Source organism: Impatiens glandulifera, chromosome 6 (assembly GCF_907164915.1).
Source record: "Impatiens glandulifera chromosome 6, dImpGla2.1, whole genome shotgun sequence".
Taxonomy (NCBI): Eukaryota; Viridiplantae; Streptophyta; class Magnoliopsida; order Ericales; family Balsaminaceae; genus Impatiens; species Impatiens glandulifera.
In genome coordinates this window covers 47,304,198-47,319,260 of record NC_061867.1, presented here as the reverse complement: position 1 = coordinate 47,319,260, position 15,063 = coordinate 47,304,198, and the positions used below count along the sequence as shown (strand labels likewise).

General features: G+C 29.8%; 1 protein-coding gene and 1 pseudogene across 2 annotated transcripts; both read right to left on the bottom strand.

Annotated features, from left to right (window-relative positions):
• On the bottom strand, positions 1 to 3,290 carry LOC124942449 (annotated as a pseudogene).
• A 4,073-nt stretch (positions 3,291 to 7,363) lies between these two features.
• On the bottom strand, positions 7,364 to 12,236 carry LOC124942581. 2 transcript variants are annotated; one of them, XM_047483113.1, is made up of 9 exons: positions 11,830 to 12,234; positions 10,890 to 10,939; positions 10,299 to 10,344; positions 9,205 to 9,367; positions 8,965 to 9,039; positions 8,425 to 8,826; positions 8,239 to 8,343; positions 7,715 to 7,783; positions 7,364 to 7,628 (listed from the first exon to the last, which is right to left on the bottom strand). In XM_047483113.1, the coding sequence occupies exons 1-6, from the start codon at positions 12,098 to 12,100 to the stop codon at positions 8,823 to 8,825; spliced, it is 609 nt and encodes a 202-aa protein (XP_047339069.1). In that variant the 5' UTR covers positions 12,101 to 12,234; the 3' UTR covers positions 7,364 to 7,628; positions 7,715 to 7,783; positions 8,239 to 8,343; positions 8,425 to 8,822. The 2 variants fall into 2 exon arrangements, with proteins under 2 accessions (XP_047339069.1, XP_047339068.1); XM_047483112.1 differs by lacking the exons at positions 7,364 to 7,628; positions 7,715 to 7,783; positions 8,239 to 8,343; positions 8,425 to 8,826; positions 8,965 to 9,039 and adding exons at positions 9,548 to 9,681; positions 10,048 to 10,199 and having other exon boundaries at positions 9,225 to 9,424; positions 10,299 to 10,463; positions 10,785 to 10,939; positions 11,830 to 12,236.
• Positions 12,237 to 15,063: the final 2,827 nt, after the last annotated feature.

The following is a 15,063-nucleotide window of genomic DNA, read 5'->3' as shown; positions in this document are numbered from 1 at the left end:
AAGACGAACAAATTAATTCGTCACCTGAAAAAGTGAAAAATGGATAAGATGATGAACTAATTGTGACCGTCCAAACCAAAAGTGCTTATTCGATGCCTGCACAAGAGATTCCTTAATCCTTACCCCTACATGAATCAATGATCCCCAAAACAATATATGTCATCCTAAAAAAAGGTTTTTATGAGTTCATAATTCATGTTGAAAAGAAAAGCCACAACTATTCTCAAAAGAACAATGTCTCACCATTAATATTCTCTCAAAAGAACAATGTCTCACCATTAATATTCAGGAGCAAGAAGATCACAAATGACGCCCACAAGACAAGACTATTAATATTAAAAACAATACAATTTTCAACAAAATACGCATTTTTTAATCTAAAAAATCATATTTGTTTAGATAAATAAACTTACTCCTACAACTGTTTTGAAATCATTCTCCAATGACCTTTGGATATCCTTTTAGAAGTTAAATTTACTTCCTGGACTCATATGAACCTGCACCAGTAGAACAAATGAAGATCATCATCATCCCCTCTCAATGAAATTCATTCTAAAGAGGAAACTCTTACACTTATGAACCATTTCACAACGTTAAATAGTCAGACTTAGTCATTGATCTGAAAAATTGTTGAAAGAAGCATCCCTACAACATATTGTTATCAATGGACCAGCCAAACAAATAAGAGATATAATAAATACGTCTTACAATATAGAAGAAGAATGGACTCCGACTACAGAAATTAGTGCTCGGACAAATGATGTCGCCTTACAATATAGAAGAAGAATGGACTCCGACTACAGAAATTAGTGCTAGGACAAATGATGTCGCGTGGGTAAGCCTGAAATCTTGAAGGATCTGCACATACCTGCAAAGAGAAAAAAAAATATAAATTTCAAACGTTTAATCAAATTTCTTATAATGATAATAATAATCCTACCGGTAGAAAATTCAAAGTCAATAATAATAATATGAGCCTAGTTTACAAATAGAAACAAAATAAGTAAACAAACCAGGCAGCCAAAACACCGGGGTTGGTCATGGTTGAAAATTATTGAATCACAAAGCTGGTCCATAGAAATGAAGAACACAATAAGCCTGAAGGAAATCCAAGATAGAAAAGTGACTCAATGCTAGTTCTCCTTTAATTTCCGAAAAATAATATATTGAAGGAGCGAAGCACTTCAGTCAGAATTTTTTTAATAAACTACAGGTTGCAGAAACCTAAAAGAACAAATAACTATGATATTTGACATTCCATTTCTTCTAAACTACATGATAATACAGTTTCAGAATCAATATGTACTTGCAAGAGAGATCCACACTTCTCTTAAAATGGTCACCAGAGCCCTAAAAGGCTTTATATTGCAAATGATCAAAGTTGTTTTTTGAGTCAGGAAAATTTAACTGATTAATACAGGAATTCTAGATGTGATCATTATTAGGTAGAGAAGATATTAAATTTAGATGATTAATACAGGATTCTGGTTTACTTACTAGTGCATCTAAGATTTCTTCAACTGTTTTTCTAGAGAAGCAATTGTTGATAATATCCAACCTGCCACCAAGAAAAAGCTCACAATTAGAACCAAAAGGCGATAAAGTAAAGAAAAGATTAAATACGCAAGCAAAAAACAGAAGAAATAGTGAAGAAAAGTAAGAAAATCACTAAAGGATGCAATAAATATCAGATAAATAATTACCTGCTATATGCACTCGTCTCTTTTAGATTTGGTAGCTCAGAGTATTCATCAATAATTGCAGAAACAAGGGCTAGATTTCTTGAGTTTACATTTATAGAGCAGCTTCTAATGAAGGCAATCTCTGTTCATCAATGGAAGACAGAGGGAAAACATTAATGATGTATTTGTAAAAAAGAGAACAAAGAGAACAAATATGATTTTTTTTTCTGTAGTCAACTATGACATTAGGAAATGAGCGTTATTGTAAGAGTTTCCGCTTTGAGTGAGTTTCATTGAACCTCGTTGTATTTTCTTCATTTCACGACTACTTATGACTTGACTTGTATCTATACTTGGTTGTATTTCTATCATAGCTGATGCTATGCAACTTTTGGGTTGACTAATTTTAATGAAATTTACCTCAGCGGGGACAAAATGGGTCGCAAGGCCACAGGCTAGCATGTCGGCACCATCCAACCTACAACTAGTAAGGCCAACATATTCACCTGCCACATTATGTCAAAATTTGTCTTAATCAGCATGCAAGAGATAAGATGAACCAATTTAATGTTTACGCAAATCAATCCTAAAACCAAAATAATTACTTTATAAATTACCCAAAAATCCAGGAAGCCTGCGTAAAAAGTAAGTGGCACCCACATCCGGGAAGAGTCCTATACCGGTTTCTGGCATTGCAAATACCTGCAGGTTCAGATAAAAATACATAAACAAAAAGTAATTAATTTTAGCTAGACCCAATTCATGTTAGGAAAAAAATTCAGCCCTTTCAGTAATTCAAAGCAAAGACATCTATCTGTAACACTCTTAGAAACAGGAAATGAATATTAAAAGAATCTAAACTGAAATAAAATCATATTTCGAGAGTAGATATATAAGACATTTTGCATTTCCAAATATTTCTAAGTTACCGTATTTTCTGTAGCAACTCGAAAATTGCCATGTATTGAAGCGCCTGCCCCACCTCCCATGACAATTCCATCAAGAATAGAAACCTTCAAACAGATTTCCAATCAAAAGAAAAGATAAAAACGACAACAACAAAAAAGACAGAAATTAAACAACGAAACCATGTTGATTGCTTAATCACCTGGGGCTTGGTATATGTGGCCATCACATAATTTAAAGTGAACTCTGTCCTGAAAAAATCAGCACAAATTTCGTGTTTCCTAATGTATAAAATAAAGTAATAAACTACAGTTAGTTATAGACTCTTATATATTCTGTAAACAATAACCATATCATCTCAATTTTCCTTCATCTGGATAACTATACCATTATTAATCTCACGAACTACAGTTGCAACATCACCACCTGCACAAAAAGCTCTTCCTTTACCCTGTTACCATATTGGTTACTATTAAGAATAACACATTGCAGTAAAAGCAAGACGTGTAGGTGGATCGACTCAAATTATAATGAAACTCTGAAAGCAGAATGCAACTTACAAACTGAAAAATGTAAGAAGAAAATTAATAAACAAAGATCACCCATATATAGAGATTTCTATGTGCTGCTTACTTTCAAAATAACTAAGTCGAGATTGTCATCATTCTCTGCGTGAAGAAAAATATCTAATAGGCTGGATACCTGGGAAAAAAAAGTAAAAAATACTAGAAAAATTAAACATTTATTCTGATATAACAAAGAAGACAAGTTAAACTCTATCAGCTTTTTCATCATATATATATATATATAGAACAAAAATTCCTTAATAACTTGACAAATTTGAAGAGACAGTAAAAGGTTTGTCAGCTCGCAAATATAGTAAGACGTATGGTACATACATGTCGCCACATAAGGCATTAATACAACTTCTTCATGATAATTCACATGCTTTTCTGAAACTAAATGTTAGTCCATCGATTCCATTCCATTCTATATATGTAAGATTTCTTAAATGATAATATGATTTACAAAATTAGTGTGAATTGATAATGAATTAAAATAAAATAGCTAAGAAACCTAAATTTAAAGAGGAATGCATTAAAAATTATCACCGTGTTAAAGAAGCATATCGCGAATTCATCGTAAGAACTATTAATAATCTGATTCTTCATCGCCTGCGCAACACAACTAATGACAACATGAAAATTAGTTTCTTCACTTTCATTTTCCTGCCTATAGTGTGAAAGAAACTTTCAATTACAACAATCATGTAACTCAGTTCATATTTCATAACAAGTTTTTTTCTTCATTAACATTGTTGTTCCAATGGATTAACTATTACAGTATCCTTGTATCCTTGTGCATCTAAAATTCCTAAAGCTGAGAACTGTGTTATATAATTTGGAATGCCATAACCATATAGAATGACTAGAGACATGCTTAACACTTCCAACAAAATACACTAGAAGATTCATTTCACATTCCATATATGAATGTTTTTACGCCCATGTACTTAAAGAGTGGATTCTCGGTTCCTAACCCTTATACAGGTGGTGCCGAACATTTTGGGAGAGGCGTCAATCAAATAAACCACCAGTTCTTTCTTTGCCTCCTTACCCTGTTTTTCAAATGTCAAAATGAAAAGCATCAACACATGAATGAAGAAAATCGCATCAAAGGATATCAAATAGACAACACAAAAGCATCATCCACGAGAGCGAAGGCGAGCTTGGTTCCAGAGACCAGAAAGTTGCGGAAATATGAAGGCGAGCAATAAACAGAATCAGAATCAGCTTGAATAAAATTATTGGAAATGAAAACCGATACACAAGGTGTTCCCTCATCCTGTACAACTTATATGGACTAATAATACGCTTAGATTCCAAGTAGATCTAACAGATAAAGACAAGATTATCGAGTTGAGTCGATTGATTACCTAAGGAAGCTACGTAGGTTGAGTGTTAGGGATCACCTGATAAACCTCTATCGTGTGGAAGATTAGAGAGATACAAGAGAGAAGAGGAAATGAATGTTTATTAGGGCTCACTTAAGAAACCCTATCCTGATTGACGCATTCAAATTAGAAATTCAAATTAGAAGACTCGACCTGTTATTTTATTTTTTTTAATATTAAAATGAAGTAAAAATTAAATAAAATTAAATAAAATTTGTAAAGGTTGTAATAGATATTAAAGGTTGGGAAAAACTTATTTTCTCTCATGACTTTTACCAACGCTTATTAAGCGTTGTTAATTATAGGTCACTGAATCTATGTTTTGTTGTAGTGTGATTAAGTGTAATAATTATTTTTTCAATAAGTATTAAATATGTTCATGCATTGTATTTCACCAAGTTTGGTACCTACAAATTATACAAGTATAAGTTGTATAAAGGTATAAATTGTAATCAAATAGGATAGTATAAATTGTATATGTTATTGATATTTGATATGAATTATAAAATGGTGTATGGTTTATAATTTAGGGTCGGATATATATATATATATATATATAAAAAAGAAGGTAGTATAAGTTATATAAATATTAATTTAAAATTATTATTATTTATATATTTACTTATATTATAAATAATATTATTTATTATTTTATCTTATGTATAAAAAATATTGTACTAAGAAAAAATTAAAAAATGATTATATTTAATAAAAATATTAAAACTAAATAAAATATAATTAATATGTTATTTAATAATGAGTTATATATAATATTTATAATAAGAAATTAAAATTATGTAATATAAGAATAATGTTGTGCTTATGGGACTAGTTATCATTTTATACCAAATATGATGTATAAATTATATAGGGATATAAATTATATTAATAATAAAACAATAAAATAAAACACCATATTATAACAATATTGGTATAATTTATACATTGTACCACCAACCAAACATTATGACTTGTTTATAGATAAATTTAAAATCTATTATAAGTGAAGTTATATTTTAGACTTTGCCATACAAAATATTCGTCCAATTGGATTTTTAAATGAATATTAGGTTAACTTGATATATTTTTTAAATATCCTACATAATTTAAAGTAGTAAAGATTTAATTAAACAAAATTAAGTATAAAAATATAAACCCAAGTGACTTTTTTATTAAATAAAGATATAAAATTCAAGTTTAAAAATATTAATAATAAATAATTTTTAAACTAAATAAATTTGGCATTAAATAGACAATACTTAAAAATTAATTATTTAATAAATATAATTAACAATAAAGAACAACTCAAAAATAGTAAAAAGTTTATTTTTTATTCATATACATATTTCTTTCTCATATATCAAATATATATTATAATAATAATTATACTCAATATTTAAAAAATTAAATATATAGTTTAAAAATTAAACTGATAAACATTATAATTTCAAAATTGTTTAAATCTGCATAGATTTAGCTGAGTTATTTGACTCAATCATATATATTCGACTATAAGATATCAGTTTTTAATATGTTAAAACTCTATTTTGACTATATATTAAAAAGTTTATATATTTTTCAGTTTCAAATGAGTAAATATAGAAAATGAGAAAAAACTGTTTCCAAGATGTTAAGGTATCACTAAAATCTATTTTCTAAGATTGAAAAAACATAATTGATGTAAAACCTAATAAAGAAGGGTTAAAATTAAATTATTTAGATTAACAAAATAATTTAATTTTGACGTTTTTCTAAGATTGTAAAGGCATCATTAAAATCTGTTTTAAAATATTGAAAAGAGATTAATAAAATAATTTAATAATTCAACATGCATGTTCACTTCATATATTAAAAAAAATGAAAATTTTTAACGTATTTTAAATTATAAAATAATAAGTTATTTTTGTTAGAAAAACATTAAAAAAATATTTTAAAAAATAATTACAATTCAAACCTAAAACATAAAGTAGATTTAATTCTATTGAAATTCTAATTCTTAATAATAAAAAGGTATACAAACATAAATTTTGAAATTGAACCCTCCAATTTCAATGTCAATTCCAATACCAAAGATTACCAAACTTAAAAGAAAAGATAAGATATTTAATTAATATTTCATATCAAAAATTATTATTTGATACTAGAGGAGTAATGGGAGAAAAATTTAGGAAAGAATTTGAGAGAGAATGACTTCACATTCTTAATGATTGAAAAAAAAAGTTTGAAGAGAGAATAAAGAAAAATTATTTTATTTTTTCAACCAATTAGCCACATTATTTTCTCTCTTTCGTTTTTCCAATTTTTCTCCATCATTTGTTTTGATACTATTCGAAAGCTTTAAGTAAGATTAAAACATATTTTGATCTAAATATTAAAGTGGACTATTGCAATGAGCCATACCGATGGAATTCAATACAGAAAAAATAAGTATTTATAATTCTCAATTATTGATTATTAAATCTAAGGTAATAAAAATAACTTATTACCCCTCACTAAAAAAACAAATCCACTTTTGGCAACGCTTAAAAAGTCTTCTGTCAACCCTTAAAAGCGTCGCTAAAAATATTACCGACACTTATTCTTGCGTCGCCAGAAGCAAGGTGGGAACAAGTTATAACGACGCTTAAATAAGCGTCGGTAACATTAATTTAGGCGTTGCTAAAAGTCTTTCATTTTTAACCATTCTTTATATTATAATATTATTTTTTTTTGACAATTTATTTGAATATTTTTTTAAATTAAATTAATAATCAAGAAAATTTAATTTATATTATTGACATTTTTAATTATAACAAAATTAATATAAATTTTACAATAAAACTATCTCATAAAATACAAATTATTTGAATTCTTTTAACAACTTCTCTACATGCATCTGTCTACAACTTTCTAACTGATTTTTAGCTAAATCAGATTGCTTGAAGCTGCAGTTAAGTTCGGAAAGCTGGAAATACAAACAAAACATAATCAATAATAAAAAAATAAAAGGCCTCCACAGTTGGTACCAAACTTGGAAAGAGAGACAGGTCTTCCCACCTTCATAGCAACAACCTCTGAAATAATTTTCTTTTGACCTGCAACCACATCTGTCAAACACAAATTTCATTAAACTTGTATACAAATAACAGCCAAATAGTCATTAAGTCATTTAAGATTCGTAAAAACATTGAACCTTTTTCAGCCATTCCATTCTGTACTTTTGCAATCACATTCTCAACTTCATCATCTGACTTAAGCATAACTGTAAAAAAAAACATATTTGGCTTGACAAATATGAAAACATATTGTTTGACGACAAAGAAATCATAACAGTTATGTATCAATTAATGTATAATCCTCCTTAGTTGAGGAGTCAATCAAAGAGGCAGTTAATCAATTCATTCTGAAAAGGAGGAATCTGCTTTGGCTCAGCAACCACCTCTAAACACATAAAGAGAAAACTATTGACCACTTCTAAATAGAAAGTAGCATTACTCAGGGATTGAGAATCCAGTGACATACAAAGAAATAAGTTTTTGAGGTTTTACATGATCAGGGAGTTCAAGTGGGAATCAACCTGAGACCATTGGTCTCCAAGATAACACCCATTGCCACTTGAGCTTCCCTAGAGGGTTCATAAGTATTTTAAATTTCGGGAAAGAATTTTTAGTATTTGAATAGCCAATTCAACAAAATAGTGAAAATAATTAAAATAACCTGATTTTTATTACTCATAGCTCCAAAAGATGAGTTAGTGAGACTCGTCAAGACAATTATGAAAGGCAGTAAAACAGCTGGATCTTTAGAGGCTGGCTCACCCTACTGCTAATGCAAAACAGTTGTCAAGAGAAAAATATATAATGGACTTTGTAGCTACAAGAATTTAGGTATTAAATCTTTTACCTGCAGCACCTCCAATAGTAGGTCTTCACATTCACCAGGTGAAGAAGATACACAGGTCTACCAATCATCAGAGAATAATAATTTAGATATTTTTCCTACTTTGAAATACCATATAATAATAACCTACATAAATGCAAACAATAAATTCTATGCAACTTCACATACCTCTAAATTCTATACAACTTCACATACCTCTAAATCCTATGCAACTTCACATACCTCTAGTAGAAGGCAGAGGATATAAACCTCTGTCTTTGACAACTTTGACAACTTTTGACAAGACTCTGCATGTTGAATATGATATTCATGGCGCCTTTTCAAAAGAATGCTAGACAATATTTTAACATCTTTTACATGTAAGAGTTGACCATCCACTCCTTTGACCAAAGAAAGGATGTTTAGCTGTAAAGTGAAGGGAGAGGGCGGGGGAACACAAGTTTGTTAACAAAGATCTCAATTATAAAAAAAAATTATGCTCAAGCACAGCAGTAATACAAGTGTACAACAAGCAAAAGAAATTAAGAACCTTTGACAATTTACCAGTGCAAAAGAAGGAAGGGTAGAGCAAAGCCAACAATGAAATGCATGATCTGATTCTTTTTAGATTTTTCAAACCTGAAAAGAATGGGATGTGGTTACTAAATATTGTAGTAAAGTCATGCAACTCTCTATGGTATAGGCATAAAGTACCAAAAACTATAACGGAGAGAAAAAGATCATACAATGGCCTGGAATATGTATAAGATGAACAAAAAAAGTACAATAAAATCAGTTAAATACCTTTCTCCAATTGTTTCTGGCAATAGAAGATTATTGCGTGAGCAGCCCAGAACAGATGTAAAAAACGAGAAAAGCACATTTTTATCAGATAGTAACAATGTTTTAAATTCAACCATTAAGCTTAGCAGTTCCCCGAGAAAGTGACTCCATTTTCCACTTTCACCTATCATAGTTTTAACAATGAAGGTTGAATTATATAAGATACCGCAGCTCGCACATCCTGAAAGAAGATAATAACATGCATAAATTTGGATAAAAAGGAAAAGATTATATTCTTGTCATTAATACAAAATCATTTAATGTACACTTGGAATGAAAATCTTCAACCAAAAAGATGTATAACCTGAATATCACTACACAGAGGAACAAGAAGCGAAGGAAATTCAGCCAAAAGTTAGACAAGTAAACTTTCATCTGATTGAGAACAAAGAAATAGGAAAGAGCGAAGGCTTTCCAGTTGGGCAACTAATGGAATACCTGTCCCAAGAAAGATGAACCATAGATAAAAAAGCAAAGTTAGTGAATACACAAAACAGAATACATAATAAGTAGCAACAACCCTGATACTATGTATATAAGGAATTGGACAACTGTACGCTATGTTCTGCATATACTTCTCATACAAAACACAAGGAATGTAACTTAAACTTTAGCATGAAGCATTTTCTAAATATTGTGTCCCAAAATTATTTTTGCTGATAAACGAAAGCACAAAAGTATTTAGTAAAGGGTAATGATAAACAAGATAGATAAGACAATAAATACTCGAAAGCATGAAAAAAATAAACAATATCAGAAATGTCAAATTAGATGGCAGTAAAAAGGGATGACATTAAAACAAACCTTCTTGAGTGAAAAATCAAAATAAAAATCTGCCTTGGGAATTCTTGAATTTTGTGACTAGAAAGTTGAGATGCTCATGGAAAACATGTTTTGACTTAGATGAAGAGAAAAAGAGAGAAATCCTATGAACACAGCCAACCCTTCTCATCATCCTGAAATTCCATGTTTTGCAGTGATTATTAATTGTAAATAGATGTGGGATGTTCCAAAGATGATGAGAACAGAAAATAAATAAACAAAAAACTACAAACCTTGTAGAAACCTGATGAAACCGTAGTAAAAAATTTCTCCAGCAACCTCCAGAACAAGGCAAGCAATATCTCAACATTGAGTTGTCTCAAATTGGCACCAATATTGACTTGAAAAAGTTGCTCTAAAAATATATTGAAGTCTCCATCCATAATTATTATGCTTGTCTATTAATGGAAGTGTCATAAGTTAAAAGAATAAAAAAAGTAATAAGAGAAATAAAAAGTATCAAGGGTTCCAGTATCATAATTCCATCTAAAAACATGATCTAAGCTTATAACTTCTTATCGGCCCAGAAGCATTCTAAAATTCAAATAATGGAGAAACTACATTGATTGGAAGAGACAAAATGATGAACTTTATCTCTGTCAAATGAAGGAACTTCATAATATAACAAAATTAAGCCAGAACTTAACACCAAAAATCAGGTATGACAGAAAGGGAAAAAAACTAATTTGTAATTGAAAGGAAACAAAATAAAAAGATACCATTCTTCTGCTCCATGGATGAATCCAATAAGACCAAGAAAAATAATGTTTTAAACAAGCCACGGCATATGTTTTGCTGGATCCAATGAGACTGTTTCTGCAAACCTTCTTAGAGTATCCTTGTTGAAAGAAGTTATGGAACTCTGTTTCAGCCTCTGAATTGATTTGAGAAAAAAAAATCTAAGAATGATAATTTCATTCCAAGCATATTGACAAAATGATAATCATATTCAATAAGCCTATAAGATATCAATAAATGCACTAGTACCAAGCTCTCTACAGGATATAATGGCTCACTAGGAACTGCAAACATTTGAACAAAAAAAAAGTAAAAAACATTAAAATATGTTTCAATCAAGCAATAATAGATTAAGAAATCAAAAAGAATGATGATATTGATACGCACCTGAATTTAAAGGAATATAGTAAAGAGATCCAACAATAACATTATCAGAATTAACTGGCTAGAAGAAAAAATGGTTATGAAATCATAAACTCTCGAGAGTTTCAAATCAAAGAATAGTATGCTTCAATTCAACTATAGAGATCATAAAGCTTGTGCTTAATATATACAACTTCAATAGTGGATTAGCATTTCTAATGATATTAAGCTACCAACAAGCAGAGTAAATTATGAATATGTCAATGGAAGGATGAAATTATTCATAAATAGCAATTGAGTTCAATTTCTGTAACAAACCGAAGAGGAATTCGTTATGAACTCATAATAAACTCTCTAGAGATTCAGATCAAATAATATTATACTTCAATTCAACTGTAGATATCATTAAGCTTGTGCTTAATATATACAACTTCAATGGTGGATTATCAATTCTAATGCTATTAAGCTACTAACCAGCAGAGTAAGCCATAAATGTGTCAATGGAATGATTAAATTATTCACAAATAACAATCGAGTTCAATTTCCGTAATAAACAGAAGAAGAAATCGTTATGAAATCATAATAAACTATCTAGAGATTCAGATCAAACATTATCATGCTTCAATTGAACTGTAGAGATAGAGAAACCAGGAATAAACTGACCTTCCAAAGTAGTAACGTGATAAAGTGGACCGTGAAGACCGCCGATGGCAGAGCGGCCGAAACCTTCAGCTTGACCGGCGAGAGCTCGGAGAGAAGAATCGACGTTCACATAAGGCAGAGATGGAGAATCCATTTTAGATTTAGCTTCTTCCATTCTTTGATCTTGGCCTTTATGCTTATCGGTTAGGGTTTTAGCATCATTAAGGATAGCTCCGTTATCGACTCTGTAACCGCGTTTGCGTGACTGTAGACAGCCATTACAGTTTCCCATTGATGGGAGAATTTATAGAAACGTCTTTTTTGTTATCATTGACGTTTACGTTTGGCTTGAAGGCGAAGAAGGATGAGCATAATCAAGATGAATCGGAATACAGATCTAGCTAGTGTGAAGAATGTCGAAGAATCAAGAATGGAAGAATTTGATGAGATGAATATTTAACCTACAAAGAAAGAGAGATGAATGGAGAGACTAACTTGGCTGATGCTGCGGAAAAAGAACTATTATGATAGAAAATGACAAAAGGCATGGAATTGGGCTTTTTTATATACCTACAAAAGAATAATTCTTAATTTTAAAAAATAAATAAGTTAATTTTTATTCTTAAATATATATAATGTTTAATTAATTTATTTTTAGTTTATATTATTTTTTATTTTACATTAATTAAATTTAAATAATAATTAAATAAAAAATTAATAAAAACAATTTAATAATATTATAAAAAATTAAAAAATATGTCATATAAAAAATAATAATAAAATTTTATGATTAATAAATTTTAAGTCAAATTTAATTTTAAAAATATTAAAATAGTGAAATAAAATATTTTTAAAGTTTAAAAATAAAACATAACAAATATTAAAATTTAGAATAGTTAAATTGTAAGGTTATTAAAAAAGTTTGTATATAAAGAAAAATAAAGGTGGTTGTAGATGTATAAAGGTTGGCAAAAGTTTATTTTCTTTTAACTTTTACCCACGCTTAATATGCGTTGGCATATAAGCGTCGTCGAAAGTCTTTTTTGTTGTAATGCCTATTCATCCTCTAGTTATAAATTAATAAATCATATGAAATTATAAAAATATAATTAATTATATTTTATAAGAGAAAGAAATGAGAGAAAGAATTTGGGAGTGAGAATTGAGTGGCACAATTTGATTCACTTAATAAATTACAAAATTTCTTTCTTTTCACTCTTTATCCTTTTTCCAACTAGTGACGTGGTGACACGTCATTCTCTCTCAATTTTCCTCCACTTATCACTTTTTTTTATAATTGATTACTTCTTGTTTTTTAATTCATGGTAATACAAGTATTGGAGTTATAAATTCATATAAAATTATATAAATATAAATTAAGTATTTTTTTTATAATTGACATAAATACAAATATTTGAATTTCATGGGGTGAAAATTTAAAAAAGTATTATTAATATATATGTGAGAGTAATTTCGAGTGTGGAAGATGGTCACTTGCAGGGAGGATCGAACTTATCAAAACCGTGGTCATGGGTATAGTTGGCTATTGGGCGCAACAAATGGTCATTCCGAAGAAGGTAATGAAGGAGCTCAATACACTGATGAGAAACTTTATATGGGGAAGTAGCGGAAGAGGAGGAAAAAAAGTCAAATGGACCGCTCTCTGCAAACTGATGGACGAGAGAGGCATCGACTTGAATAACTGTATCGAGTGGAACAAAACTCTCACCTTCAAGCATCTGTCGGCTTTGAAGCGCAATCAAGAGTCACTATGGATCAAATGGGTGCATACGAGGTTTATAAAATATGAAACCAACATCTGGACCTACAAAATTCATGAAGGTATGAGTTGGTCTCTAAAAACGGATTCTTAAACTAAGAAGCGATATTACAAATCTTTATGACATCTGGCTAGGGGACAAGAAAGACACTCTATTCTGGCACGACCCCTAGTTCGAAAACAAGCCTATCATCCACAAGGATGAGTTTCAAAATACCCGCATCAGAAGGGACTACACAGAAGCGAAAATTAGAGACATTTAAGACGGGAATTGGGACTCACTCCTAAAAAGAAATCCAGAAGGACAAAGGATACTTGATCATATAAGTAACATACAACTACACGATAGACCAGATATTCATGAATAGAAAGTTGAGGACAATGGGAAGCTGGGATCGAAGAAAATATGGGAGGTAACCCGGGAAAAAGCACAGAAAGTAGAATAGGCTCCTCTTGTATGGTCAACGAAGATTATCCCTAGACACCATTTCATTCTATGGCTCGCCTTCTGGGGAAGACTCAGCACTCGTGATCGTATCAGCAAGTATATGAGCATCCCTGACACGAGCTGTCTTTTATGTAGAGGAAATAAAGAAACAATAGATCACCTATTCGTGAGCTACTGTATTGCTTCAGAGCTTTGGGACAGATTCTATAAAATTCTGGAGCTAATTAGTTTCCCGAGCGAATGGAATGAAATCAAAGATGCAACACTTCTCAAAGCCAAGGGACATATATTTGCAACAAGCGTGTTCAAGTGCAGCTTTGGAGTAGTGGTGTATAATATTTCGCAAGTACGGAATACAAGGGTATATGGTAGAACCCGCAGGAGCGTTGAAGAGTTATGGAAAGATATTGTATCGGATTGCAGAGTCCTCGCGGGAACGTGGATAAGAATTCCAAGCACGGAGCTGAACTGGAATATGTGTAGGAACTGAAATTTACCGTTTTTTAAACTCACTAGAATTGAAAGCATTGTAATTAGATAATTCATTTGCGTTTTTAACTTTTTAGCTTTTATTCAGAATGTTACGACTTTAAAATCATTCTAGGCCTGTCTACAATGATATCTTAAACTCGTGGGTTTTTTTTTATTTTTGGGAATTTTTAATGAAATGACGCCTAAGTCGTTTTTCAAAAATAAAAAAAAATAATAATATTAGACCAATTGTGATTGATAAATTTTATTTATAATTATATATATATATATATATATATATATTGTAACCTAATAAATATCAATAAAATTAATTTTTTTTTATAAAATTCACTAATAATATTTCTCACTTTATTAATAAGTTAAAACTTTTTTTTAAGTATAAAAAATAGTATTTATTATTTTCGTGTCAACTATAAAAAAGAGACAAATAATAAAAATTAATTAATTAATTTATATATATAATGTTTAAAAATGGTTTATGTGTATATATAATATATATAGATTATTAAAATATTGAGAATAAAACAAGTTTGGT

What these genes read in the sequence shown, in the direction of transcription:
- LOC124942581 (XM_047483112.1), bottom strand. Translation starts at nt 12,100, where the DNA reads ATGGGAAACTGTAATGGCTGTCTACAGTCACGCAAACGCGGTTACAGA. An exon ending in TCACGTTACTACTTTGGAAG is followed by an intron (nt 10,940 to 11,829) that starts GTCAGTTTATTC and finishes AAATCAATTCAG; the next exon opens with AGGCTGAAACAGAGTTCCAT. An exon ending in TTTCATCAGGTTTCTACAAG is followed by an intron (nt 10,200 to 10,298) that starts GTTTGTAGTTTT and finishes ATGGAATTTCAG; the next exon opens with GATGATGAGAAGGGTTGGCT.